Source organism: Pleuronectes platessa, chromosome 22 (assembly GCF_947347685.1).
Source record: "Pleuronectes platessa chromosome 22, fPlePla1.1, whole genome shotgun sequence".
Lineage (NCBI taxonomy): Eukaryota > Metazoa > Chordata > Actinopteri > Pleuronectiformes > Pleuronectidae > Pleuronectes > Pleuronectes platessa.
Window position 1 is genome coordinate 5,581,536 of NC_070647.1, and position 27,427 is coordinate 5,608,962.

The 27,427-nt window shown below is 43.1% G+C and overlaps 2 protein-coding genes across 2 annotated transcripts in view; one reads left to right on the forward strand and one right to left on the reverse strand.

The window, feature by feature from the left end:
* zdhhc17 (zinc finger DHHC-type palmitoyltransferase 17) overlaps positions 1-14,824 on the forward strand; it is a 29,713-nt gene extending 14,889 nt beyond the window's left edge. The window contains exons 9-17 of the mRNA XM_053415042.1: positions 760-902; positions 1,321-1,421; positions 7,541-7,665; positions 8,491-8,553; positions 8,668-8,761; positions 10,529-10,612; positions 10,715-10,872; positions 10,990-11,084; positions 11,797-14,824. Coding sequence (XP_053271017.1) covers positions 760-902; positions 1,321-1,421; positions 7,541-7,665; positions 8,491-8,553; positions 8,668-8,761; positions 10,529-10,612; positions 10,715-10,872; positions 10,990-11,084; positions 11,797-11,935 — 1,002 coding nt within the window. The 3' untranslated portion in view covers positions 11,936-14,824. The remainder of the gene's footprint in view (positions 1-759; positions 903-1,320; positions 1,422-7,540; positions 7,666-8,490; positions 8,554-8,667; positions 8,762-10,528; positions 10,613-10,714; positions 10,873-10,989; positions 11,085-11,796) is intronic.
* Positions 14,825-14,830: 6 nt separating this feature from the next.
* Positions 14,831-27,160, reverse strand: csrp2 (cysteine and glycine-rich protein 2). The gene is made up of 6 exons (XM_053415043.1): positions 27,044-27,160; positions 24,717-24,841; positions 21,459-21,627; positions 19,539-19,668; positions 17,381-17,474; positions 14,831-15,047 (listed from the first exon to the last, which is right to left on the reverse strand). Exons 2-6 carry the CDS (start codon positions 24,826-24,828, stop codon positions 14,971-14,973), a joined length of 582 nt encoding a protein of 193 aa, XP_053271018.1. The 5' UTR covers positions 24,829-24,841; positions 27,044-27,160; the 3' UTR covers positions 14,831-14,970.
* Positions 27,161-27,427: the final 267 nt, after the last annotated feature.

A 27,427-nucleotide genomic window follows, 5' to 3' on the forward strand; every position in this document is an offset into this window, starting at 1 on the left:
TTGCATTAAACAATGTGACCACCTGGAAAAATTTGAACTAAGCAGGAAGCAAACCATCTAATCTGAGCAGAGAGGGTGGTCATTCACATGCGACCTGATAATGAACTGGAATACAATGAACTTGACTACCGGAATACGGGATGTTCCGATATTTTCTTGGTTTCCTGACAGAGTGGGTGATTTCAATACATCTGTGGTCAGTTATTTCCTGCCCTGGTAGAAGTTCTGTATTGTTTTCTGTTTGTTACTGTCCCTGAATGTTTTTATTTGTCGATTTTTGCCACTGAATACGTGTTTTAACTCGGCTTGTGTTGTCTTTCCTCTATTCTGCTGGGACATAATAAGTTAATGAAGGTACATTTTAGATTTACACAAAAATTGCATTAAAGGTAGAAAAATCGATGCCCATTCTTTGACAATGTCACTATAGATTAAGTGGATTGTAGATTATTACATGCACATCCCATTGAAGTCTGTTGTTTGTCTCAGCTTTAGTCCAGATCCCTTCTGTCAGACCTAGTGCTTTAGTGAGTAGAGCTTCATAGGCCATAAGTGTGAAATACACCTGCTGCTTCCTTCCTCGCTGATCATGTCACAGGGCTGTTAAAGACATAATACCCAACCTAGATAAAAAACAAAATAGGTTGCATTTCACTTGTTGAGGGTCAGGACACCTCGCTTTGCTCCCCCCTCCTTTTTATGTCATGTCTCTCTCTACTTGTCTCACTTGTTTTTTTTGTATCCGGCCTCCTCTTGCAGGAGTTCAGGCAGAAGGTGATGCTGGGAACGCCCTTCTTGGTCATCTGGCTAGTCGGTTTCATTGCTGACCTGGATATCGACTCGTGGCTGATCAAAGCCCTCATGTACGCCGGTGTCTGGATCTCCGTGCAGTTCCTCTCCAAGTACGTGTCAGTCACATCAACACACTTACACTCACACACACACCTCATCGATTTCTGTCTGCTTTGTTTTTTGCTTTATAATGGGTGGAAGACATATGTAACCATAATTCTTTCTCGCTTGACTATACACTGTTTTTTTGTTGTTGCTTGATTTTGTTGGTTAAACTTCTATCTACAAATTCTATCAGCTATTTTGATGATGACCCACTAATGCAGAAGCCAGAACAGAGTGTTGGCTTCCTATTCATCCGTATGTGCTACAGTGAGCAGGTTTCACATGTGTAGGAAGAGTACCTTGATGTATTGAACACATTCATTAAGTGTAACTGTGAACAATATTTGATGGTTAGTGGTTAAGGACAAAAAAACAACCAACATCTTCATTGTTCTTCTTCTGTCTTCTCTTCTCTGTGTGCAGGGCTTTCTTCGACCACTCCATGCACAGCGCCCTGCCTCTGGGAATCTACCTGGCCACCAAGTTCTGGATGTACACCACCTGGTTCTACTGGTTCTGGAATGATATCCTTTTCTTTCTTTAGACTGCATTAGCATTGACTTTAGGGAAATACTAAAGAAGATTGATGCCATTGTAATGTCAGTACAGTTAATATATAGCTACTGCTACAGCCAATTAGATAAGCTCAGCATAAAGACTAGGGATGGGGAAACAGCTATCCCTGCTCTGTTCACAGGTAACATAATCTACATTAAGTTTTTATGTACAAAATTGCATTTGAATATTTGTGTTACTTACCCCCTTACTTGCACATACTACTGTGACATTGAATCAAAACGTTTTGGCATTTAGCTGGCACTCGTATAGACCTCTGTACCTCTTTCCAGCCACTCAGAGTGACAGATGGGCTTTTGTGTCCACATTAAGTCACATATCTGTATTCACCCACAATCCACTTGTGTGTGAAGTGAGTTGCCAGAGGTTTGAGACCTGGCACACACATCATCTCATTACTGGAGTAAAGATTACAATTTAAAAACCTTGTAGTTCCGTTCCATGTTCCTCCAATGGGCTGTTTGTTCTTGGCTTATTAGATCTTTCAATCGTGCTTTTATGTATTGGGTCAACCGATATATGATTTGCAAATGTTATCTTTAAGCAGGAAGATCACAATAAAATAAGGGCTCGTACAATTGAATTGTATTTTGCTAGAATAAGACAAAACACTACTAGGATAAGTGCTCGTGTTTCAGGCAAATTTCAGTGGATTGAAGGAGTTGGAAGAGAGAAAGCTGTGTACAAAGAGGAGTTCATGGACATGAAGGCTCCAGAAGCTGATATGTTACGTGTCTAAATGAACACGCCGCTTCTTTACTGTGTTTCATAATCGGGAACAGTGTGGTTAGTGTGTAGCAGCTGCTGGTTCAAACCCAACAAAGCGACTCCAAAGAGTTTCTCATGGCCACAGCATGGCTCCTTTCTCATGTTATTCTGTTCATGGAAGAATGGCTGTTCTTTTTCCGGAGCCACTAATTGCAGGAGGTGAGCGGGGAGTACTCGTTTGTGGAAAGCTTTTAATTTAATGCCTCATTGCTTGACTAATGGGAAGGGAGAGGGTCTTTGACCTGAGGTTGTTGAAAGAAAAAGTGTGCTCTAAGGGTCTTTTAATTTTTCATGTTGTTGGAGATGTGTTTTGAGCATGTTTTTCATGGATGTGTGGCAACTACTCAGCAGTAAATAGATGGGACCTCACTGCAGTAAAGTGTCCTGACCTGCTGATGTCCATTCATCTTCAAAGAGCAAAGATTCTATGAGGTTTACATCCCGTGCAATGTTAGATGTTTGTTCGTACATGGATCATTCACCACGTTGGAATTGTCCCTTTGACAACAGACAAGTCTCGTCTTGTGTGAAGACATGCGATTGAGAAAAACACTGCTTCTTTCAGACCTCTCTTTTGTCCCCCAGCTATCAAGCCTGTCATTAGGTGTATGTGTGCGTGTGTGTCATGAATCATTTTGCTCTAACGGTGTCTCTCCTCAGCCTTTTCAGTCCACAGACGTGCTGGTTCATGCTTTATGACATCATCGAGACATTAGATATTTCTCCTACAAGACTGCAGTCGTGGTCTATTCTGTTTTGTTCCGCCGCTCAATAGGAGATTTGGGGTTGACATTTGGTTTTGTCCACTTTTTTCTACTTTTGAATCAAGTGTAATGTTTCTCAAGAACACCGTGAGACCGAAGGATGTTGTGCTTGTTGCGACGAGTATCGTTTTGATACTTTCACCCCACTAGAACAAATGTCAAGTTAAGGTCCAAGTGTGTTGTCAAGTATGATGTGTTATCACAGGCCCACACTCAACATCTGGAAGAAACATCTGCTGTCCTAGAGAGTAAAGATGAAATAATCGTTTAAATAGAAGTAAAATGAACTGAGGGATGTGACAGGGAAAAGTGTTGAGTCATCGTTTTCTGAGAAGCAACATTTTTGCTTGAAATTTGACACTTTCTGATTAATTTATTTGAATTGACTAATCCTGTAACAGTCGCGGCTCTGCCTAGTTGTGTGCGCAGGAAGTGAAAAACATAGTTGGGAATATAAAAGAGAACCTCATTCTGCATGATAGTCCAAGCTAATCGCTGGGGGAAGTGTTTGTGATTGATGGATTTCTGAAATTTATCAACAAAAATTGTTTGATGTGAAAACGTGTGTGGGTTTCAGTCCCATTTCGATCATCCGACAGCACTGCAGTTGAAGCGTAGCAATGCTTTTTTACCTCCTCCTTTGTGATCTCCTGTGTGATGCCTAGGGAGGAATCGGTTTACTCGGTCTGACCCTTCAGAGCCTGGTTACGTAAACTGTGGCCTGGGGCCCAGCGTGGGTTAACATTCATTCTGTACGTGCCTGCAGAACTGGTGACCCTCGATTGAACTTGTATTTGTAGATGGGATACAAACCTTTCATTGGTGTTAAGGGCTGAAGGATTCCAACAAGTGGTTTAAAGTGTCTTGTCCAGACTTTATGGTCAAATATAAAGAGATTCCTTTTCATTTGACCTTTTACTTTTTGTTCAAACTTTTGAGTGAAGTTGCAAGGAACTGATAACCACAAGGACCTGATCTGCTGTTGGTTTCTTAGCAGCCCCAATGTCTGTTAGGCAGTTTCATTATTTTGCCTGGTATTTTGCAAGTCTTTGTTCTACCTTCAAACGGTGTGTCTACCATTCCTGACCCACTTTCTCATAATGTGAGCTTCTTATCCTCTCGAGGCCTCTGGTGGAAATCAGATCAAATGACAAAGTTATGAGCTGAGCGATGCTACTTCTTTTGTCCTTCCCCGGCCCAGATCATATTTTCCTTATGTCTCAGGTGAAAAAAAGGGGGAAGACTTGCTCATAAAATGCTCTACCAGCAGGGTTGAAGATTTGAAAATGACAGATTTGTGATGTGTGGAATTAAGCAAGAGTGAAGAACTGATGAAAGAAGACACTGACCGCTTTGTAGAAACAATAAAAACAGAGCTTTGATCTGTATCAGTTTAACTTTAGTCAAAACGAAATGATATCTGCTCTTCATTAAGGGTGCAACGCATCACAAAACTCACTTCTTTTAATAACATAAGAGATCTCTAACATTTTGTTCCTTTGATTTATTTAGAGCTGTACTCTGGTCTATTTATCTAATGCTAGCCCGGTCTCTCCCTCTTGCATGCTCGTGATATGGTCCATTAAGTTTTTACCGTCCACACAGGCACTCAGATGTCATAGTTTCGGCTGGAGCTGTGCGTATGCAGGAATTGCATGCCATGCAGTTGTCTCACAAACGAGAAGTAGTCTGTGTACCTGTCATTCAGGCACTGTTGCGCGTGCATGTGCCCCTGTGGTATGGCCACAGACTGGATCCACTGTGTGGGAATCATTGGTCTTATGTGCCGGGTGTCAGGATGATGTAGCTTCAAATGTGTGGCCATGCTAGATGTATTGCCAATACCACATTGTTTATTTTCCCACAGTGCCTACATACCATAACAGTTTTATACACCATCCTTCCTCCATTATCAGTATACTGAACTGGGAATGAGCCAAAATGGTTGCGTGCATTGCAGCCCTTCAACAGATAAGTGGATACTAATGGGAAGGCGTTGACTCTCTGTCCCACTGAAACCATTTGTCTGAGGAGTTGTATCCAACCCTGGCTCAACCTCTGCCACTCCACTGGTCATTGAGTTACTAGACCAATGAGGCACTCCAGTGAGCTCCTTACTTATCAGGTCATTTCAGACGGGTGATCTGTCAACCCCCTCTTCTTGATGGAGGTACTTTAGAAGATCAATCTCCATATGGTCCTCGGGGATGTGTAGAAGCTTCTCTCGCTCTGTCAGAAAGTGCTTATCAATGAAATCATAACTGCGCTGCAGGGATGACCACAGAAGCTCAGTGGTCTGGTTCCTTGTCAGTAACAAACCACAGTAGTTGTTGAGGCATGTCATTTCTGTGCCTGCAGTGTCTCACAGTTACTAGAAGCTGATTTTCCCAACGCACCTCGAGGGCTGCAAACCTTTGCGTCTGCTTCACAGGATTTATTCGTTCATCAGTTGTGGTTCTGTCGTTTTGGTTTTAACATCAAGTGTGTTTGGACAAAGCTGATCTCAGACTGCTGCCTTTGCGCACACATTTCAGGAAAGCATTCTCCCACCATTGTGTTGCGGACCCCAGGAAGAATCACTGCTGCAGTGCTGGAGCTAATGGGGATCCTAACAAGCTAACATAGACTGTGGCCATTTTCAAAATCCCCTTTGCTTTTGGAATAACGAGAGTAACCTCCATGGTAGTTGTTGGCATCGTTTAATCACACAGTCAACTAAACTTGTTGTTTTTATGGCGTTTTAAATTGGTACCCTTTTAAGTTTAAGTTTTACCATTCTCAAGGCACTTGGGATCCAAATGTTTTTTTTCACTTTGTAATAACTTGTTTAATTTTAAGTCTGGAATATGATCCAGACACATTAATGCAACACGTCGGCCAAAAATGGAAGCTTAACAGTATGGAAGCTTCTTTGGGGGGATTATTCCAGTAAAGAAATATTGCACACCCATAAAGTCAGTGGACAAAACCATATGTAAAATGCCTTTTTAAACTTTTTTCGACCTTGGATGAAGTAAAACCCTTTTATGTCAGTCATATGCTGCCTTCCACTGACACTTAAATGCTTTCAACATGCAGCAGTGTCTTTATTCAGCTTGTTTGACCGAACACTGTCACACGCAACAATTCATTTCACACAATATTGCTCTTGATTTGTTTTCTTTTGGATCCTATCATGATGATTGACTCATAGTTTTGTCTTACAAATTGAAATGTTGAGTCACCCGTTAGCAAGTGTTGATGCTTTTGCAGTGTGTGTCATTCGGCTGGTTTCCTCTGGGAAACACACGAACACACACACGCAGCACTGACTGTACTTAGGCTAATCCACAGCTGTCACAACATGTTATCTTATCTCTCCATGGTTAGACACCAGGCTGTTGAACCCACACATTTTTTTTCCATAACTTAGCAATCGCATGTCTGTTGTGTGTTAAAATTGATGTGCACATTTGAACCTTCCTCCCTTACATTTAAAATTGACTGTGAAACATGTTCACACAAGCAGTGTTTGTGTAACAAAGAATCTAAGTATATATATATATATAAGAACAGCCTTTCCTCTGTGGAAGCAGGAATGCTTTATGGTGTCTTGTATTCATGGAAGGAAGTCATGTTGAGCTGTTGTGACAGACTGAAAAGATCCCTCCTTGACACGGTGAGTCGAGTTCAGACAGTCTGTCTGTTCGTCATGTTGTTATGACGAGAATCACTGACTCACTTTGACGGTAATTGTAGTAAAATACACCGAAAAACTTGACACAACACACAAGTTTTTGTCATGTTTGGCTGACGTCAGCTGAGTATGTACGCGGAGCAGCAGCAGGTGTTGGTGTGAGTTGGTCATCACGTGGACCTGGACACACCTACTGTTGCAGGAACGACCACAGAAGTGGTTTTGTGTATTTTGGCAGGTGTTGAAAGGTCTGTGAATAGATTTAATCAACACGATAGCGTCACAACCGGATGTAAACAGGTGTGTAATTGAAATCACAATGAAGAGGTGGACGTGATCCTACCATGAATGTTGACCACTGATGTTGTAACGTAGTAATGACTACGGAGTACTCATGGGTTGGCCTGGGCCTGCTGTGTTCCCATTACGAGATAGTTACTGGTTATAGTATAAATATACAGATTTGTAATCGTTCAAGCTACAGTCTTATAAGTGTGCTTCTGTAAATTCATCAAGATGTGATTGAAATATAGACTTTCAACTTTATTTTAAGGGGTTTAACAAAAACATCACATTGACAGTTAAGGAATTATTGTTACTTTCTTAAATAGTCCCTCAATTTCAGAGGCTTTGAAAGTAATGGTTGTGCTGTGTTACACAAAGGACAGATGAAGCTCCAGGCAGCAGCAGGTTACACCAGCACCTGTAATAACGCTGCAGCTTTAAATGAGTCAGTCCAGTATTAGTAGTAGCAGCAGTGTGTTTTAAGATGATTTGAAGTTTCTTGTGATGAAAGTAACAAACTAAAAGTGTGCAGAGAACAGCTGTTTGTCCACCATCTTCCTTAACCTCGCTGCACATCTACCTTTTGCCACTGTCCATCTGCCCTTCCTGATAAACACCCTGTTTCTGTTCTACAACTTTGGAAAGTCTTGGAAGTCGGACCCAGGAATCATAAAAGCGTCAGAGGAGCAGAAGAAAAAGGTTGAGTTATACTTTGTGCTCACTATGACTTGTTTGGTGTTTTTTTCCCCCACTCGCACGTAAACATTTTTCGACACTGTTTTCTTATGTCACGTGTGATGTTAATTGAGCTGTGAACATTTGCCCGGTGGGTTCTCCGGTCCACTGCCCACAGTGGTCGTCCCTCTCTGTACCCTACTCTGGCCTCCGTCCCTCATTATCTCACTCTGATCGACAACGACAGGGACTCAGCGTCTTACCAGGACCCGATTGTCCTGTGTCCTGTGATTGATGATGAGCTAAATTTACCCTGCATTGTTAGCACAGTGCAGGCTAGTCAGCCCCCTCCGATCAAAAGCTTCAAAGTCTTCCCTCCGCTGCAGAGGATCTCCTTCCACCTCTTGTTTTCCTTTGACACATGCACATAAGATGTTTTCTAACTTCAGTTTATTTGCACAGAGACGAGCTGTAAAAACAAGATGATAAAAAACCCACAGGAGGAGCAACTGTCTCATTTGCACAGATTAGATAAATCCTGTTCAAGGTATATTGCCTTTTAAAAAAGAAAACGCACACGAAAGTGAGTCATACTGTAAATCTCATCGTGGCCTTTGTCCCAGTCCACCGTGAATCAGCCAACTTTCCAGAGTGATCATCCAGCTGGAAACCCTAGCTTCAGCCTGTGCACCTATCAGTAGGTCTTTTGTTGCTCTGCCAAACAGACCTCAGCGAGATGAGTTTCTCAGTTGTTGATTCATTTTTCTGCCATGTCTTTCTCTTCATCTTTTTTTTTTTCCTTCATTTGTTTTTAAAATCCTGCTCTTTATTCTCGTTTCTTCACTCCAGACGATCGTGGAGCTGGCGGAGACAGGCAGCCTGGATCTGAGCATATTCTGCAGCACCTGCTTGGTAAAGTCTATCTCCTTCCCCCCTTCCCCCACAGGAACTGATAATGCATATTAGGGATTATGTCAATAAGCAGACTCTTCATTTTAAGGATTCCTTATTTGTGTTTCTTGACAGATACGGAAGCCTATCAGGTCCAAACACTGCGCCGTTTGCAACCGCTGCATCGCCAAGTTCGACCACCACTGCCCTTGGGTGGGGAACTGTGTCGGTACGTCGGCGTACACCACTGCAGATTTATGATCATGTCAACAACCACAGCAACACATTCACTTCTCAACAACCAGCTGCTCCTAGTTTTCCTCCTCAGGTGGAAAGTTTTGACTCTATTGTTCCAGAGCTTTAGATTTCCCTTAGCAACACATGTCCTCACTAGAGGCTCTGCTCTGACTTTATTCAGTTTTTTATGCACAACAAAGAAGAACTGAGGGAAAACTGGGAGATGAGGGGATCAAATATTTTGATCTGCTTGATTGTAAAAATTAAGCTTTATGACATAAAAACCTCCAGTGGGACTTAAAAAAGTCCACATCCTTAAAATCATGAGTAATGACAGAAGCTGAATGCAGTGGAGAATTATTCAATTATGTCCTTCATCCGTTGGAAAGTGAAGTGTATGTACTTTCTTTATTAGGCCTTCCAGTGAGATCATTTTGTTGAAAGCTGTGTTTTATTTGTGAAGGTTAGGTTTTGTGTAAAGGGAAAGGAAAAGCGTTTTGTCTGCGAGTGTCCTTACACAAATCGAAGTGTGTGTGTGTGTGTGTGTGTGTGTGTGCGTGTGCGCGGGGGGAGGTGTGTCGTCTGCACTCTGGAGACATTCGTGGAAGGAAGGCGGGCAGGGGTCCTGTAGCACTTCCATTCTTCTGTTGGTCAGGATGAAGCTTTAAAAGTGAGGAAACTGTCTGAACAAACAAAAAGTTTGGCCTCATGATCACTGGGACAACGGTCCAGTAAAAAAAGTGACACAAAAAGCTTTTAAGATGCGGTGAGGGTGAGCTTTCCTTGTACTGCATGTTGTGTTTTAGAGGGTACATCTATAGCAGGTGCACTGACTGTCTCAACAGATAATATCATGATGTTATGTTCCCTCATAAGGCGTTAATAGATAGTTAATAGACGGCTTGGTCTATGTTGAAGCTGAAGGCAATGAGTATCTGTGACAACCAATCACCCTGTCAAGTCTGCAGTTATCTTCTTACCTCTATGACTGTAAAAGGCCTAATTTGCAAACATTTCCATGACAAGATACATTTAACAGTTACTCCATTGTACCAGTATTAAATGCTGGGCCAGACGCAGACTTATCATTTCAAGTTTTCCTTCTGTCCATCCCATTCCCATAAACACAGTACTGCAGGAACGCCTCATTCATGTGCTGATTGTGACAAAATTCAATGTAAAGGTCTAACAGGATAAAGTAAACAATTACATTTTATATCCAAAAGATTAAAAGTCAATTTCACTCTGAGTTCATAGCGCTAATTCTTGTTGACCATGCTAGCGCAGAGGTGTGGTTCTGTTGTTGGCTGTGTCTCCTTTTTTTTTTTTTTTACCCATCCTCCCTCTGCTCCTGATACTGGAAGATGGTGTATACTGATGGACATTGTCTCCACCGCCTCCCACTATCCAGAAATGAAAACAAAATATTCCACATTTGGACAGAAACAATCTCTGAGGGAAATGTATCCGATGTGTACTCTAGTGATCACTTTAGTACTCCAGTATACTTTAGTTTACTTAGAGTTTTTAAGTTTATTTTGGTCCATGTCCGATCCACTATCATAGAGGAGGCGGGGTTTATAGCCTATTGCAACCAGCCACCAGTCGGCTTCACTTTAGGGGAGCAATCACGTCGTCCATCTTTACAAACAGTGTATAAATGAAACCAAAATTGTGAACAAACCGATTAGCATGTTAGCATTCGGCTCAAAGCAAAAGTGTATTTGAATTTGACATTTTTTTGTCCTTTCCTCTGCAGGAAGTGGGAATCACCGCTACTTCATGGGTTACCTGTTCTTCCTGCTCTGCATGATCTGCTGGATGATATACGGCTGCATCTCCTGTGAGTCAAAAAGGCCTTTTCTTTTTATTCATTACATCAGCACAACACATACATCTTCCTGTTCCTCTGCTAACCTCTTGACTTCATCTTCTCTGCCCTCAGACTGGAGGATCCACTGTGCCACCAATTACGCCAAGGATGGCTTCTGGCTCTATCTGACCCAGATCGCCTCCTGCTCCCCCTGGATGTTCTGGATGTTCCTCAACAGCATCTTCCACTTCATGTGGGTGGCGGTGCTCATCATGTGTCAGCTCTACCAGGTCCGAATTGACTTTTTCTACTTCTGAGTCCAGCTACCACAATATCAGTGTTATAATCTCGGGCCAGTTTGGATTGTAATCGAATTTTCTGTGATCTTTACTTTTCCCTGTTGTCAGATCGCTGCTCTGGGAATCACCACCAACGAGAGGATGAACGCTCGGAGATACAAGCACTTTAAAGTCACCGCCACGTCCATCGAAAGCCCATTCAAGTAAATGCTCCTCTGTTATTTGTTGGCTACAGAGAGCTGAGAGTGTGGATCTCAGCAGGGCTTCAGGAATAACATTTAAAGGGTCGCCTCGCCCGAATGAGGAAAAAACACATGTTCTCATTTAACACTGGTGATCAAACCATGTTTAATATTTAATGAAAATGTTTTTCCAACTGAGTCTCTTACCGGTAAGAAGTTAGATGTTTTTGTGTGATAGAGAATTTTTTTTATTTTTTGGATACAGAGGAAATAGTCCTATTGACAAGAATAGACGACTTGTGTTTTTTTTTTTTGACCATTGCCTCTGAGTGTCTCCAACGTGAGAAACTGAGTGTCCGCATCCTAACACATCTTCTTAACTAGTTGGGGCACATACCTCCACCAAGGCTAATACCCTATCTCGCAATGTCAAATCAGTGTTCACCATTAATTATCCAGACTGTGGAAGGCCATCATATTCTAGTTTGTCCGGCCACAGTTTCGACCAAACACTGTGCAAGGTACCAGATGACTGTCTCTTTTCTTCAGTAATTTAAACCTATAATATCTGAACCAAAGGTCCATTGTGGGGCCATCGGTTGTTTTTGCAGAATAACACTTCTGGAAGAGTCTTGACACTGTTGCCACTAACTGAAGCCACTCCCCTCTCTCTCTCTCTCTCTCTCTCTCTCTGTGTTCCTCTCTCTCTCTCTTTCTGTCTGTCTCTCTACAGCCACGGGTGCATCCGGAACCTAATAGATTTCTTCGAGATCCGCTGCTGTGGTCTGATCCGGCCCGTGGCGGTGGACTGGACCACGCAGTACACAATAGAATACGACCAGACGTCTGGCTCGGGCTACCAGCTTGTGTAGACAGAGGAAGAGGACGATGCCGAAGAGGAAGGAGGCGATGGGGGGGGGGCAGGTGGAAGTTGAGTGCGGCTGGACGGATGAATAGTTTTGAAGGATTGCTCCCCCCCTCCTCTTCCCATCCCCACCCTCACAGTTGCGATTATATCGAAGTGATGCTGTTCTCGGGAGCGCTTGCTTTTTTTTTTGGACCATCTCTCCCTCACCGATCAAAACACTTTGGGGAAAAAGAAAAAAAATAATCAGCCAGGACTCGCATGCTGTTACAGGGCAACACCACAGCCACACCCCGCTCTCTCTCTGCCCGCACCACCACCGTTACTACTATTAATACTACTACTACTATTCTACAACATCAGATGTCTTTACCGTACCTTCACCGCTATCCAGCGCCCCTCCGCTTCGCCTCCCCTCCCGAAGCCCTTTGGACGGTGTGATGCTGCCAGGCACGAGCGGAGGGGAGGGAGGAAGACGGACGTGAGGAATTACAAAATAAAAGCTCTTCTATTTGTACTGGAGATGCGATGCCGCAGAGACAGCAGCGCCACGAAGTGGCAGTTTCGCTCTTTCCCCCCTCCTTTCCCACTTTAAACCCTTATTTATCGTGTCCCTGTTGATGTGCCCTGTATGTATTTCCGGTTTTTGATTGGTTCGGGAACCCTGGCGTTCCTGTGAGAATTAACTGTGGTGGCTAAAGTAAAGTTGCTCTTGTTTTTTGTTTTGTTTTTTAAATCATGTATTTGTTCCTCAGTATGATAGAGATAAGGGAATGTCTTTTTAACGGCTTGATTTTTGCACCGTGATGATTTGTGCGTGGAGCTGATGAGGATTTGCCAACATTGTTGATCTTATCAGAGGAAAGCGTTGGGTTACAGGCGGAGCCGCTGGAGGAGCCCCACTTCTCACCTGCTCAAACAAAGCTGCATCCGCTGGAGACAAAACTTTAGAAGATATAGGATTTCTTTTGCTATTAAATAATCTGGAGACAGTTGTTATGCAGTATTAGAGCAGGATTAAATGCAAGAACTGGGACTTCTCCAGCTGAAAGTCCCTGTAAAGTGACAGAAGATATCCTACAAACAATGTGATACAGGTATATTTATTTTAAAACTATTTATAGATAAAGTAACTATCCTCTAGCCTCCATCGTTTTTACATTTCACATTATTTTAGCTGAATAGGTTTTTATGAGAAGAATTATTAAAGAAGTACCTGTGGCTGTTGATCATGGAAACTCCACAGGCAGGTACAGCGAGTGTATTTATTAACAGCAGAGACGAGGAAAAAGGAGAGAGCAGCAGAAAGATGGACGAGTTTATGTAAATGGTTCATTCCATGTGTTTTTCTCAAGATGCTGTAAAGTCTTATTTGTTTTGGTGTTTTTTTGTCTACCTACAACATTGCACTGATTTTATTTTTTATTTTTTAGTTGTTTGTTTTTTTGTTGCCGTTACTGAACAGAAAGGCCCAGCAGCTCCCTTTGTTTACAGTGAGGAAGACAAGGGGTCCAACAGACATGGCCGCCCTCGCAACACTTCCTGTCTGGACCCCCGCGCAGTCGGCTCCTCAACATCAGCAGCAGCAGGATGGACTGAAGTGTAAAGAATGTGCATCTGTACATAAATGAAATCTTTTTTCTTTTTTTCCCGTCAGTTAGTTGAGGGTGCCCCTGGATTTTTTTTTTTTTTTCAGTTCGGGGTATTTCTTCCAACTAAACAGAAAGAAAGAAAACGAAGTGACTGTACTCCAAGTGTATGACTGTAGCTTTTAGTGATGTCTGACACTGCTGTCTATAGGCATTTTAACCCCTAAGTCCCCTTAAATTTCCACTGCATGTACGATGCTTGGGACAGCTGGGCTCTCGCTGCTCCCCCCCCCCTTCCCCGCTGTGTCAATCCGACCCCATTGTCATCACCATGGTGACAGCCCGGCAAGCCACGTGTCTGTATATAGTGAATGTGAAGTATTTGCAAGTACTTTTCTGCGTTTCATCCATTTTTCCGTTGTTTTTTTGCTTTTCCTTTTCTTTCTCTCAAATCCAGTGTGTTTAGTGGAAGTCGTCTTTCAGGGCGGCCAGATCTCCAGTCAGGCCCTCCTGTGCAAGTGTGTAATATATTTGAATGTTCCATGCTTGTGGACTCTGTAGTCATCCTAAAAGTTTTTTTTATTGTCATATTTTGCTGGGTCTGTTATACCACTGGATGTACAAATTGTAAAGCAAAGACACTAGAGAACTAAGGCAGACGCCATTTTTTGGGGGTTTGTTTTCTAAAAGCTGAAATGTGACCATGCAATAGTTTTAAGGATAGAGGGAGGTTATATTATATTAAGGCTTCCCAAACTTTTTGGGCCTCATGTTTGCATCATCAGAAGGGGACAGTGTGTGTTTGTGTGTGTGTGTGTCATCATTTCACTCCCACCACCATACAAACCACTGCCCGACAAAGACGCCACGCAGCAGCCGCAGCTCGTGAGCTTTAAAAGGTCCGACATCACGAGCCGGCTGTTCAGATCTCATATCAGCGGAACATGCTCCCAGGAATTAGCCACTCGTGTGTTCTGATGATGCCTTTTCAAGTGACAGGAGGTAAATGGTGTTTTCTAAATAGGTCAACATCCAAACCCCCCCCCCCCACCCCCACCCCACTCATCAACAACTCAAAGCCATTTCAGTCCTCACTAGTTCTTCCAGCAAACCCGTCCCTTCCACCCTCTCGCCTCATCATGTGGAATAAAGAAAGAGAAAAGGAAAAAAAAAAGATAAAGCACATAATCATCTCCAGTGCCTCTCTGCCCACCTTCAGACATCACTGTAACTCCGCTTCAGATGTAAACATATGGGCATGGTTCAGTTTTAATGGCTTTAATAATAAAATACAGTCAAATGTGAAATGGTGGTTTGGTTTGTAAATGTTTTTTTATTTCGCCGTTTCAGCGCGGGAGCACGGAGGGTAGCAAACACAGTAACAAAGTCGAGAGTAGCACGGAGGAATGTGTGAGGGTGAGATGTTCTGTCTGAGGGATCCACTGCAGCTTCATCACTGAGCGTGAACCAGAGCTCCGGCTCCCTGGCCGTAACCGAAGCCTTTGGGCCCGAAGTTCTTGGCGTAGCACGCTGTGGAGAGAAAGGGAGGAAAGGATTAAAATGAGATTATAGATGCAGATGTCATGAAACTTCACTAATGATTATTTTAAATTTAGAAAAAAGCATTAAGCTTTATAAGGAGACAGATTCATGGTTAATGAGTCCATGTTAGTGTTTTGTACTGCTCCAGTGTGATTAGGTGGTCAAATAATATTACTAAATCTCCACTGATGATAACGAGGACATTTGTGTTTTGGTTGAAATGTCCCTTTAGTCTTCAGGCCGTTGATCTACTTGCTGTTTAGCCACATGTTTGCATAGACGACCAAATGCATTGGGAGTGCGATTGTTCCCGTGCTTGCTGTGAAGTGTAATATGAGTATTCCACTAGAGGCCCCACCACAGAGTTTGGGCTCTACAGAACCTATAAATTAACTGGAGATCAGGTACAGCCCTGACCAATCATGTGTATAATGCATCTTGTGGATTAGTAGCATGAATTTCTGAGGATGTGCACTAAACGGAAGCAGGGGGCCAATGACAGCCACGATGCCTGCTTCTAAAAGAAACTATATCTCCAGCCTTAGTCAGTCACACTTAAAGTCAGTAGTTTCTCAGAGCAGCAGGAGTCTCTTGCCGAAGCCCTTTAAATTTAGAAAATGAAGCAGCGAAAAGGAATTCAGCCGTAATTGATTTCACGATATATAGACTTGTTCCTTTTCCCACTGTGACAGGTCCAAATGTCTCCCAGTTAAATTCCCCTGCACTTCCTGTGTCTAAAGTCAAACTGAGCAGGGATGTCATCGTGACAACCCCTCTGTGTGTGTGTGTAGGTCATTCAACTGGCAGTAGCTGAAGACAGAAAACCAGTTTCCCAGCTCCCACCCTCAGCTGTTTATCTCACACCAGCGTGATAAGTTTGAAACGCGCTCACAGCTCAGATTGTGGTCAGACAATAAGAAGTGGAATTTTTCACTCTCTCTTTAAATCCCGCCTGGATTTAGTTTCTGCTGCAAAGCGCAGGTCTGCTGGCGGCATCTGTCTTCAAAAATGTCCACGATGAGTAACAATATCCAGAAGACAGAGTCGGGATGTCTCGGAGAGGACGGAGACAAAACCACTGATTGATAGCAGCAAGGGCAGCGGCAGAGTTTGGCCTGTGTTGGGTTTAGAGGCCGAGAGGCAACATTCCTGCTCATCAGCACATGGTTTCATTATGACGCTCAGCAAGCATCCATCTGCCTGTGTGTGTGTCTGTGTGTGTGTGGCCAAGCTGTCCTGCCATGTTGTTGAGGAGAGGGTGAAATCACCGCGGAGGTCAGGCTGCAGATGTGGACAGGAAGTGGCTCAGTTCCTGTCCACATCTGGAACTGACACCTGTCGACAAGGCCGCTGTCGTCCATCCATCCTTCACTTGAGCCATGTGTTCTTACTTCCTGGTTGAAGAAGTGAGTGCAAGATAGATGGTATCTGGCCGATGTCTCACTCACATGACGGCAGCATGTTCACAGAGACAATGCAAACGCCCTCAAGCTACTCTGGTGCAGTGTTTACCATGTCCACAGTTGGTGCGTTTGCATGTTCACAAGGACAATGCTCTGATACTGAGGCTGGATTTAACTATAGTTTTGTTGCTTGTTGATCATAAACCAAAGAATAGGACAAACTTAAGCCTGATGGCACCAGATGACATGTTGAGGGGTCACCTGACTTTGTGCCGTGAAGTTGTGCAACAGATTAAAGACAAAAAGCTGACCAATAAGTTCAAGAAAAAAGGATGATATCGCCCCCGGGCAGATTTTGGATCGCCATGCTAGACCGGAGGACATTTTGGAATGCAGACTGTTGAAGCTAGGGCTCGAACCAGCAACTTTCAGGCTAGTGGAGGACCCGCTCTACCTCCTGAGCCACAGACACCCACATTTAGTGAATTATTAGCCACTGCGAGATCCCTGGGGGCCCCCTCCTCATGTATGTCCCTTGGAAGAATTAGTCATTTTAAATCTTCTGTTTAATTATGAGAGATCAACACAAGATAAATGTAAAGACCATTTTCACCATGTCACCCTAGAAGCCCCACGTCATATTTTAAATGGATGAATCTGGAAACGTCTCGGCGTACTAACAGTATTCTGCGTTAATAAATGTTTATCTGTTTTCAAGTGGTTGATTTATTCCCCTCTTGTTTTCGCCAGTGCGAGTGTTGGCTACAGCTAATGCTCTTTACACGGTGTTCTTTGCGGCTCTATGTGAAATCTCAGCGATGGCAGAGATCCATCAGGAAATCAAAGCCTCGAACAGAAACATTTATTACAGCGCTGTCGTAAAAAGAAACACACTGCACATGTCTAGTTTCTTCTCACCTTTGCAGTAGATTTCTCCGTCCTTCTCCGTCTGGGTGGTCGACTCCAAGCTCTTTCCACATTTCGCGCAGCGGAAGCAGTTCTTGTGCCAGGGCTACGAAAGAGAAAGGATGTTAATGTACAGTGGCAGATGTTAAAGTCTGTTAAATTGTTACGATTTGTGCCAAAAAAACAAAATCCTCCAACAATCAACATTCTTTTTTTTTTTTTTCAGCGGATCATATTAAACTTCCTACATTGTTTCCTATTGCAGCTTTTCACAACATCTTCTTTATTCAGAAAATGACAGGTTGCGTTTGAGAGTCAGTGGAGCCGCAAATAGACTTGCTCCCATTAGGAAACACATTAACAGCTCCTGCCCGCCCAGTGACATCACCCTCTATAAATCAGCACGTGTGTGAACCCACATGTGCATCGGCGACGGGGGGGGGGGGGGGGGGGGGGAACGGTCCACTCCCATTTTTTTTTAGAGGGAACACAAATCTGTGCTGCCCTGTGGACGTGGTTTTCATGTGAGCAGCCACACTGAGACTTGTTCGGGACGTGCCAACAGATCTCCATTACAGTGTGAGCCTCACGACTTCATCTGCCCTTAAATCTGTGTGTCCACACAACATCTGCCAGGAGCCCGGTGTCCACACAGCTTCAATCAGAAAGAAACAGGGTTCGTGTTCTCTCATTAGGAGACGCTGCACCGAACCCCCCCTGCATGTGGTTCGGCGCTGTAAAACAAAAACATGTGCGTTCAATCCGGTCACTCACGGTTGCCTCCCTGCGGATTTTAGCGAGGTCCTGTGGCCTTCGAGGACCCGGCCCCCCCCCCCCCCGGTTAGAGGTTTGATTCCTGTCAGATGCTAAATCAGTGTGTAATGATAGTTCTGTGATGATTAATACACACTTCACGTTCAAAGGTTTCGTTATAACCCCATTAAGTTCACACTGAGTCGTAGTAACACATGTATTCTAGTCTGGTGTGAGGTGGAGCGCCGGGCACCCAGCCTGTCTCTCTCCGTGTTGTCAAGACGATCTCCTGAATCCTCACCTGAGCCAAGAGACGTCACTTCTGTAACTTGGCTGAACGAGTGAAAGCCGAATGAAACGTTGGCTCATATCTTGACACACATCCCAATTTGAATCGGCCAGACAGCGAGACGGCGTCCAGAGGGTTTTCTACTCTGCAAACACGTCTGCCTGGCTCTGCTGTCACTTCTCGCTCGTAAAATAAATGAGGTATCTGATGAAGTGAACAGTCAAATATTAACCATTAATAATTTTGAGCTATTTAGTAATTTATCAAGCGAAAAGGCCGCACACACTGTTTCTCTCTCACATTTTTAAATTTGCTTTTCTTTTTCAAATATCATGGACAAAGTTATAATTTCGCAATGTGTATACTATAAAGGCATAAACCCTTCAACATACTCATAAGTATTTTGGGTTTTACAATTCACTTCAGTTGCCAGGATGCTCTGATGATTGGTTAACCTCTCAGATCAGGAGTTTAAACTGACCAGTATCCTGCATTATGTCCTGAACTGGGACCATAGTGTGGGAAACAATGAACTCTCTTTCTCTACCTCGTAAAATGAGATGCACACAAAATATCCATTCGTCGAGAGAAGAGGACAAAATCTTCCTCACAGGATATTGTTGAAGTGATAATTCTCTCTGAATAATTCAATGGAGCAAATATATTCAAAGCCTGTTGCTTGTTTTTCCTTTTGCATGCTGTTTATTCTTAATTTCCCAGATGCGTAATGGCCTTAAGTCCGTGGAAAATTGTGAAGGACTTTTTCCTTTCCTCCTCGAGTCATCACTCACATGTAAATGCTCAGAGAAGCGTGTTATGAGCAGCCGTAGGTTCATAGAGGAGCCGATACACACACCCTCCAAACCCTGAACAATGGGTTGTGTGTGTAGAGCATGTTGAGTGACCGATCCAACACTGCCAGGCAGGTTAGGCACACACTGCCACTATTGTGCTGCCTCCTAAATGCAGCATGTTTGCCGAGGTGCAGCCGGAAGAAACACAATCAGCAGCTTCATCCATTTTGAATATTAACTCCCGTAGTTAGTTGATTTATTGTTAATATATGAAGCTGTTAAATGTATTAAACGTAGTATTGTATTCAGAGGAAGCTTCAGATAAATCTCTCACCTTGCCCGCCCCCATGATCTTCTCAGCTGCGTAGACAGAGTCTCCACATCGCGCACATTTCTCTGAACCTCCAAACTTCTGGGCAAACTTGGACGGGTTGGGGTTGGTGGTGGGTCTGTGAGTCGGCGTCCTGCGACAACAGAAACAGGCAAATGAGGAAAAGACTGATTGTTTACTATTAAAACATTAATTCAGCTCTCTACTGTTTTATTAATTAAAGGGCTTAAAGTCAGATGAAACATTTATTAAATTTTTCTTCTGCAGGGAAATAAAACATTGGCATTTTAAGGCTCAAAGAGGTTAAATATTCTCAAAGTTGTCTAATGCCAAAACCTATTTTCTTTCAAAAGTATGAATCAATTGACATATTGAATGAAGTATGACCCCACAAATACCTCAGTGTCAGTGTTAGTTAAACAATAACTTATGCCTCAATAATGTCGACTGACACAAACTCCAATATTAACCATCGTCAGAATTTTCTTAAAGCTACAAAACCCCTTCCTCTCCTCTTGTGACTTTGGCCAGTGGTGGGAAAGGGAGCAGAGCATCCTGGGGCCCCAGAGCGGTGCTTATCGGAGGGTGACTGGCCGCCCCAGTGGCCCCTGAATGAAGCCCTTTGTGGCCAAACACAGAGAGGACGGTGATCCTGCCGGTCACATAATGAACTCTTTGACAACTACAGTCATCCGACATCTGGGGCAGGAATAAACCTTGTGGGTACGTGTGGGTGTGTGTGCGGGAGGAGCTGTGGATTTTCTGTTGGTTTCTTGGTGCCCACAAAGTGACAAATTAAACACTCTTAGGTCTCAGAGGTGGGTGCAGAAAATACAGACGCCTACAAGCTGCTGAAAGATGATGTATTAACATAAAAAGTTGAAACATATTAAATATTTCAGAGATCAGCTTTGGCTTTTCTGCTGCTGGAGTTACACCGTCCACCAGAGCAGCTGGAAACAGCCGCAGCTGGATTTGATCAAGAGGCCGACTGCCAATATTCCCGTCAAGGTTTCCTTCCTCTCTCAAAACCCTGTGGTTCAGTCAATGGGAAACAGAGCGAAAAAGTTTGACATCTTTAAACTGGGGCCATTTGAGCCTTGTTTATCTCATGTGTCCAAGTGTCAGGACCGCTGATCTTTACTGAGAGTGACATCTGACTGCTGTGCAAGTATCAGTCATGTAATAATCTTTTATCGCTGACCTTGATGTAGCCATTATTTATATTTTATACATTTTTTATATCGTGCTCCCATCTGGTAGACCTGGAATAAGTTTACTGGCTCCAGAACCAAAACCTCGACAAGGCTAGAAGGAGGGACGTGTAAATGGTACTACTTCTAGTAGTAGTAGTAGTAGTAGTACTCTTATCAGCTCTTTTTGGAGTTTTTCTCTGAAAGTATTTGTATTGTTGTTTGTCTGCAGCCCCCAAAACCACAAAACCATTCCTGCTCAGTGATCTGAAACAGAAACACAATCATTCTCTGACCACTACAGAAGGACTACATGAACGCACCCGGAACAATAGGCTGGATAATGCTTTCATTTAACCATTAACTCCTGTTTGTATATGTTAACTGTGAAGTGTGTGTGGCCACCAAGCTGCTCACACACATCACATACCTGAGCTACGACAAGTAGTCTGCATTTCTGTGGACTAGTGGACCTTATAAGAGGACATCTCGGGGAGGAGAGGACATTTTCGTCAGTTTGATTTGGTTTTAAGTTGAAGGATATAATTCGATTCAGGTCAGGGTAAGGATTGGAATGAACGTCAACACAGCTCTGATCAGCAGCTTGTTGAGTGGTGACAGATTGAATTCATCATTGATTATTACTGCACCACACTTTCGTCAAACACACACCCACACAGCATCCATTTACGCCCACACTCGGCACATAAAGGCATCGGGCCCAACTCACTCTTCGTGTTTGATGCCCAGCCGCTCTCCTCGGTCCATGCTGAGCGTGCCCGCCCCCTGTCCGTAGCCGTAGCCTTTGGGGCCGTACTTTTTACCGTAGCATGACTTGCAGTAGATCTCCTGGTCATGAATGGCCAGTGTGGTGCTGTCTAAGCCCTTCCTGCAGACCACTGTGGACACAAAGAAAGACAATGTTGTAGTAATCTTGACAGATGACGTAGGGACACTCTGGTGATCAGAAAGCTGCCGCCCTGCAGTGGTACGTCTTCACCAACAAGTGCAGTTTCTTTTTTTTTCCAGTTTTTCCAAGACTCATGAGGTCACTGGGACGTTTGACCTTTGACCACTAAAGTCCAAGTGACAACTGGTCAACATATGAGGAAATCCCCTAAAGGCAGACTAGAAAGACATGGTCAAAAGACAAAAAAAAAACAGTTTTGTCACAGATGTAATCAATACATTTATGAGTCTAGTGAAAAATTGGACCATAGCTAAGAGGATCATCAAGACGCAAATAAATTCCTCATGGGGTTCCTGTTGTATCAAATTTGAAGAAATTCTCTCGAGGTATTCCTGAGACGTTGCGTTCTCAAGACCATTCAAATGGTTTGGTGAGGTCACAGTGACCCGGATGTGTTCATACTTGATCCAACTAAAAGTTTGAACCAAATTTGAAAAGATTCCCTCAAGATGTTTTTGAGATATCGTGTTCAGAAGAATGGGACAGACAGACGGAGAACTCCAAAAAACTAAAGCATAGAAACAGTTTTTGCAGGTTTCAGGAAGAAAATTAACATTGTGTTTGCTGCTGGAAATGTGTACTGGAAACATTTTACATCGGAAATGGTGCTAACTTTTTTCACGAGAAATTCAAAAAGAATTGCGCGACAATTTGACAGTGACATTACAACTCTTAAATGTTTCAACTGCAAGCCTCCAGCAGTGAGCCCACAACATGTGTCTCTGGGAGGTTTGGCCTGTTCCAGTCCCACACACAGATCTTTATCCTGTGAACTCTCTCTCTGATGAGAGGCGAGAGATTTAATCCAAACAGAGGAAGATACTTGTGGAAGTTGCCTCCCTTCATTTTTCATCTCGAACGAAACAAGAATAATAACTTTATGTCGGCCAATTGTGATAATTCCCCCCCCCCTAGCCCTCAGAGGGTTGTTTTTCACAAGCCTGTGGGATTTCTTCATCACATCCCTGTTACTCTCACTGCATGTTAACATCATTTAAGCCTTTAGAGAAAGAAAATTAACATGCAGAGAGGGAAAATGTATTTTCCTTATCCAGATTTGTATCATCCTAACTGGTTTTCCGGACGTCTGTATTGGATTCCATTAAGCAGAATACAGTAGCTGTTTGAAAAGCAGGTTTGTATTAACCTTAGAACTTATTATCAGGGGGAAATACAACAAAGGAATTGCAGCTTCTCATGACTGCACACTCGCACACAAATTCTTCACACACTAGTCAGTGCTGTGTGACCATCTGACACCGCTCTAACGTTTCACACGACTGGCTGGCAGAGTGTCTCCGCTCCAGTCCCTCTGATCTCATGGCCAACACTTTCAAAATAAAGGCTTTCACGAGCACGTTAGAAGATGCATGTGAGTCCCAATTGTGTGACTCCTGAATCCTCATATTTCTTCAACTGCTATCAATTACAGGAGGTCCGCAACAAGTTCAATTTAAGACTTGTTACGACAATGAATGATATCTTAAGACCTGTGTCATGTATGACGCATGTCAGGGTCCCAGAATCCCTTACACATACCCATAACTGAAGATAAGGTGTGTAAGTAGCCGAGTACTTATCAGTTCCATGTTGGTTTTGTTTGTAGTTTTATTGCAGCGTGTTAATACTGTACCTGTATCGCTGAGAAAGAAGTACAACACATGGAGACACTAAAAACTATTAATGCCAAATTAAAGTTCTCTTAAAAACTTTTAAATGCACGTTAACGCAATTACAATGGACCTAAACTTACAAAATATTCTAACTATATTTAAGACTTTTCAAGCCCCAAATTTAGATTTACGATTTAAATTTTTATAGACTTTTCCAAAAACCCAGTATAACAAATAATGAAGACATAGTCACTGAAGTAGAGTCAAGTGAGGCTTGATTCCAACTGCTTGCCTCTATTGTCTGTAGCTGCCTTTTACACACTGAAATGGAAAGTGTTGAATATCAGACAATGTCAGAAAGTGCCAAAGGAGGACGCCACGTCGGCTGGCTCCTCGTCTCCTCAGTGAGTAAGACAAAGCAGCCCTTTGTAAAAAAAAAAGAAACTCATCTTCTGTGGCTCAAACTGCTCTGGTCTCCACTTGATTGCGGCTAAATGAAAGTGTCAGTGTAATCCTGTTCTCCATGCAGGGTCCTCACTGGAACATCCTCACTGACATTTCAAGGACGGTCCGGGGACAGAGCCGTCCACTCATCCAGCAGACTGACAATGGCCAGAGAGAGAAATGTCAGCAGCGGCTCTCTGATGAGCGCTGGGGAGTTGAAGCAGAGTTCACCGAGCGCTCTCATTCTTACCCATATGAGAATAACTGTTAAATGATCTTTCAAGACCCTTCGCAGCCTGGAACGAGGATGTTACATCACACAGACGCCCTTTAATATATGATGAATACAAGGGATCTGTGGAGGTGGGTGGAGTATCTGCTCTTGGTAGGTCTTTCATTAATATCAGAACTTTTCAGACTGCTGGCAGCAGCTTCTGAAGTCTGAGCTGTCAGATTTGTATTCTTCAACCAAATGGGTTTGTCAACGTGCTGAAAGTACAAATCCATCATGAGGTTTAGGAGTTTGCTCTCATGAATCTCAGGAAAAAGAGATGGACTTCAGCAGGCCACCCTCAATTCCTTGTTTTTATTTGTATTCTTCAATAAAAGTCTTCATATCTTCAAATATATGAAGAGTACATGAAACTGATATTTGTTTCTACCTAGTATTGGTCCGGCTCAGCCTCATACACCCAATTCCATTACTTCATATCTGTACAGTGCAGATCCAATGCCAGGGCTCTTATTGTCACATATACATTCTTGCATGCACTTCAATAAGATCATTTCAATTTAATAATAGCACTTCACACTGTTTAACTGGAGACAAACAATACACTGGCTTAGACGTAATATTTAAATCTGTGGAATGCTTTGAAGGCAGCGATGTGTGTGTAGTTCAGATCCTGCCTTAACCACAAGCATTGTCATTCTTGTTTACTCGTCACACGGCAGCACTTACTGCAGAGGAAACAGCATTTGTGGAAGCTCTTTCCGTCACACTGCACTTCCTCGGCGTGGTAGACTGTCCCACTGCACGCGCCGCATTTGTTGCCTCCTCCCCAGTTTGGCATTGTGCGTGTTGTCCTAACGGGAGACAGAGAAAAGACGTGAGACATTTACACACATTGATCTATTTGGTCCTCATCCAAAACTTTGGAAACAAACCAATTCCTTCAGTCCCATTCACCAAGGAAGCATGACTGGGAAACTGAGCAGAACTTCATTCCGGCAGCACCCTTCTTAATTCATATCCGCACACAGTTCCACCTGGGGCATCCTCCAGGTACAGCTGTGTGTGGATATGAATGAAGACGGCTGTAAATTACAGCCGTCTTCATTCATATCCACACGTATGATTACAGCCTGTAATCATACTACCTGAAGAGCTTTCATTTAGATATTTAAAGCATAAAGCAGTCTCTCTCTCTCTCCATACAGTTATATCTGCATAGGCCTCGGAGAACCTGTTTGCCTGGATATCCGAGTAGCACATGTTCGAATTGAAAACCAGTGCTCCAGGCCATAACTACCACTCTGACAGAAAAACACACACAACACAAAGGAGGTCAGCCCAAATAACAGGGCAGGCTAATACCCAGAGGAATGTTTTAAAGCGCCGAGCCTTGAGGCTTTTGTTGACTGCTGTCTGACGGGCCGTGGCGGTGGCTGCAGGGTGTAAAGCACAAACGGGGGTAAATAAGAGTAAATCAGAGTGTGAAGTAACTTCTGCTGTTATGGCAGTGAGCCCACGAGACGCACCCTGACTCACATGCGCGTCTGTCTGTAATTACTCGCTCACTCATTCAACGGTTTTTAAGATGCCCTGCTTTCCTTGAGTATCACCGCAGGAGCGAAGCAGCCGTGACGTCCGACCTCGGAGATTGAAACGCTCTGTGATTATTAACTTAACTGCAAAGAAAAACACTTCATGAAGTCCTCCTCCCGGTTGAATTAGAGACTGTGAAACATTTACCCTTCGACGACAAGGGTTGGGTGGGTGTGATGAAAAGGTCAACATTAAAGTGAACAGTCCTACACTTCATTTCCACTTCCATAGACGTTTTAATTTACTTAACCTGTGTGAATGACCAAAATAGCAGCTTCAAAATTTGTTTGATAGTTCACTGACTTGGATCACGGAGAACGGAGCCGCTCTTATTCCTGCTCCTCACTCTGTAACTTTGACGAAGGGCTTTGGTATCCTTCAGTTGTCATCAAAACTCAAAAGGTGTTAAGTTTGTCCAGTCTGGGCTGCTGTAAAAAACATGGCGGCCTCCGTAGAGTGGACCCACTCATGATGTATATACAAAGTATTTAAATATAAAAGGTAAAGAGAACAATTCATACAATTAGATGAAACACAGCAGTGGAAAACCTCACCAGGATTATTTTATTATTATCTTAAATTTCTGCCAGTAGATCCATTTCATCTAAATCTTACCCACTGGACCTTTAAAGAAATCCTCAGGAACACATTACTGCCTGTAATAAGTTTATATCTGATATTTCATGACGCATTAAGTCCAATGAAAACATCTTTGTTTCTTCTCCTGCTTCTTGTTACATCATCATTTCATCTGTCTTTGGTCGGTGACCTCTCTGACCCTCACAACGTCATCAGTGGCTGCTGCACCATGTCTACCAAAGGTTGCTTATTCAATGCCGTCTTCACTTGTTTATGAAATTCGATGACCGTCTTTTCAATTTAAATTCTATCATTCTGACGTCACAACATCTTTCACGGAGCTGTAAACACTGGAGAGTAGATTTGAAGTTGTGAAATCTGGCTGCAATCGCAGACGTAAACGACACTGCAGCACAAAGCTGAGAGAAACAGTTCGTGTTACATATTTAAAGCATTTACACTAAAAAAAGGAAAAGTTCTATATTAATGTAATATATTTACACGTCACTCTTCATTTTCTATGACCTGCAGCTTCTTAGCTTGATAACTTTCAACGTTTTGTGTTTTTAACCAAACAACAGCGAATTAAAAACCTTCACAGCTAAAGTTTAAGTATTAAATGGTTGAAAGTAGTTTTTTTTCACTAAACTGCACTTTATCTGAACTCAGATTGGGAAAGTAAAGACAGTAATTTTTCAACTTGTGAATAAAGGACAGATGTTGCTTAAAGGTTTTAGCGCGCAACAAAAAATAACACGACATTTAAAAGTGATTATAAAAGTAGCAAAAAGTTCATTTGAGCCTGTTTATCTTGAGTAAACCCGTCTGAAACATTCTTAAGGTTGTCGTGAGGTATCATGTGTAAAGAATAACAAGTTTACCTGAGCGTCTGATTTAAAAAGCAGGTAAAGTCCGGCTGCGAAAGTCTCCTGGCTCCTGATGAACGTGTGTTAACTGTTCTGCAGACTCCTACTACACTGAGCCTGAACGCCACACACTCCACATACTGCGTGTGGGAGGAGGAGAGAGTCCGAGGGGCGTGAACTCACCACTGCTGCCTTCAGGTACCGTCGGGGAAAAAAGGAATAACACTAATGTCATTGTGTCAAAAATGCCAATGATGTCTGAACTACGTTTCTATCACACACGTGGGTGAGAATTGTACTTTGGCAACTACATGAGGGGGTACTTAAGAGCTACAATGTATAAGCTAGTTGAGTTATTTGTCTGTTTGCATGGTTGCGGTGGCTACTTGTATTTTAATT

Coding starts and splice junctions, on each gene's coding strand:
- csrp2 (XM_053415043.1), bottom strand. CDS start 24,828: ATGCCAAACTGGGGAGGAGGCAACAAATGCGGCGCGTGCAGTGGGACA. Junction 19,669..21,458: donor CTGGGCATCAAACACGAAGA/GTGAGTTGGGCC, acceptor CTGTTGTCGCAG/GACGCCGACTCACAGACCCA. Junction 17,475..19,538: donor AGATCATGGGGGCGGGCAAG/GTGAGAGATTTA, acceptor TCTCTTTCGTAG/CCCTGGCACAAGAACTGCTT.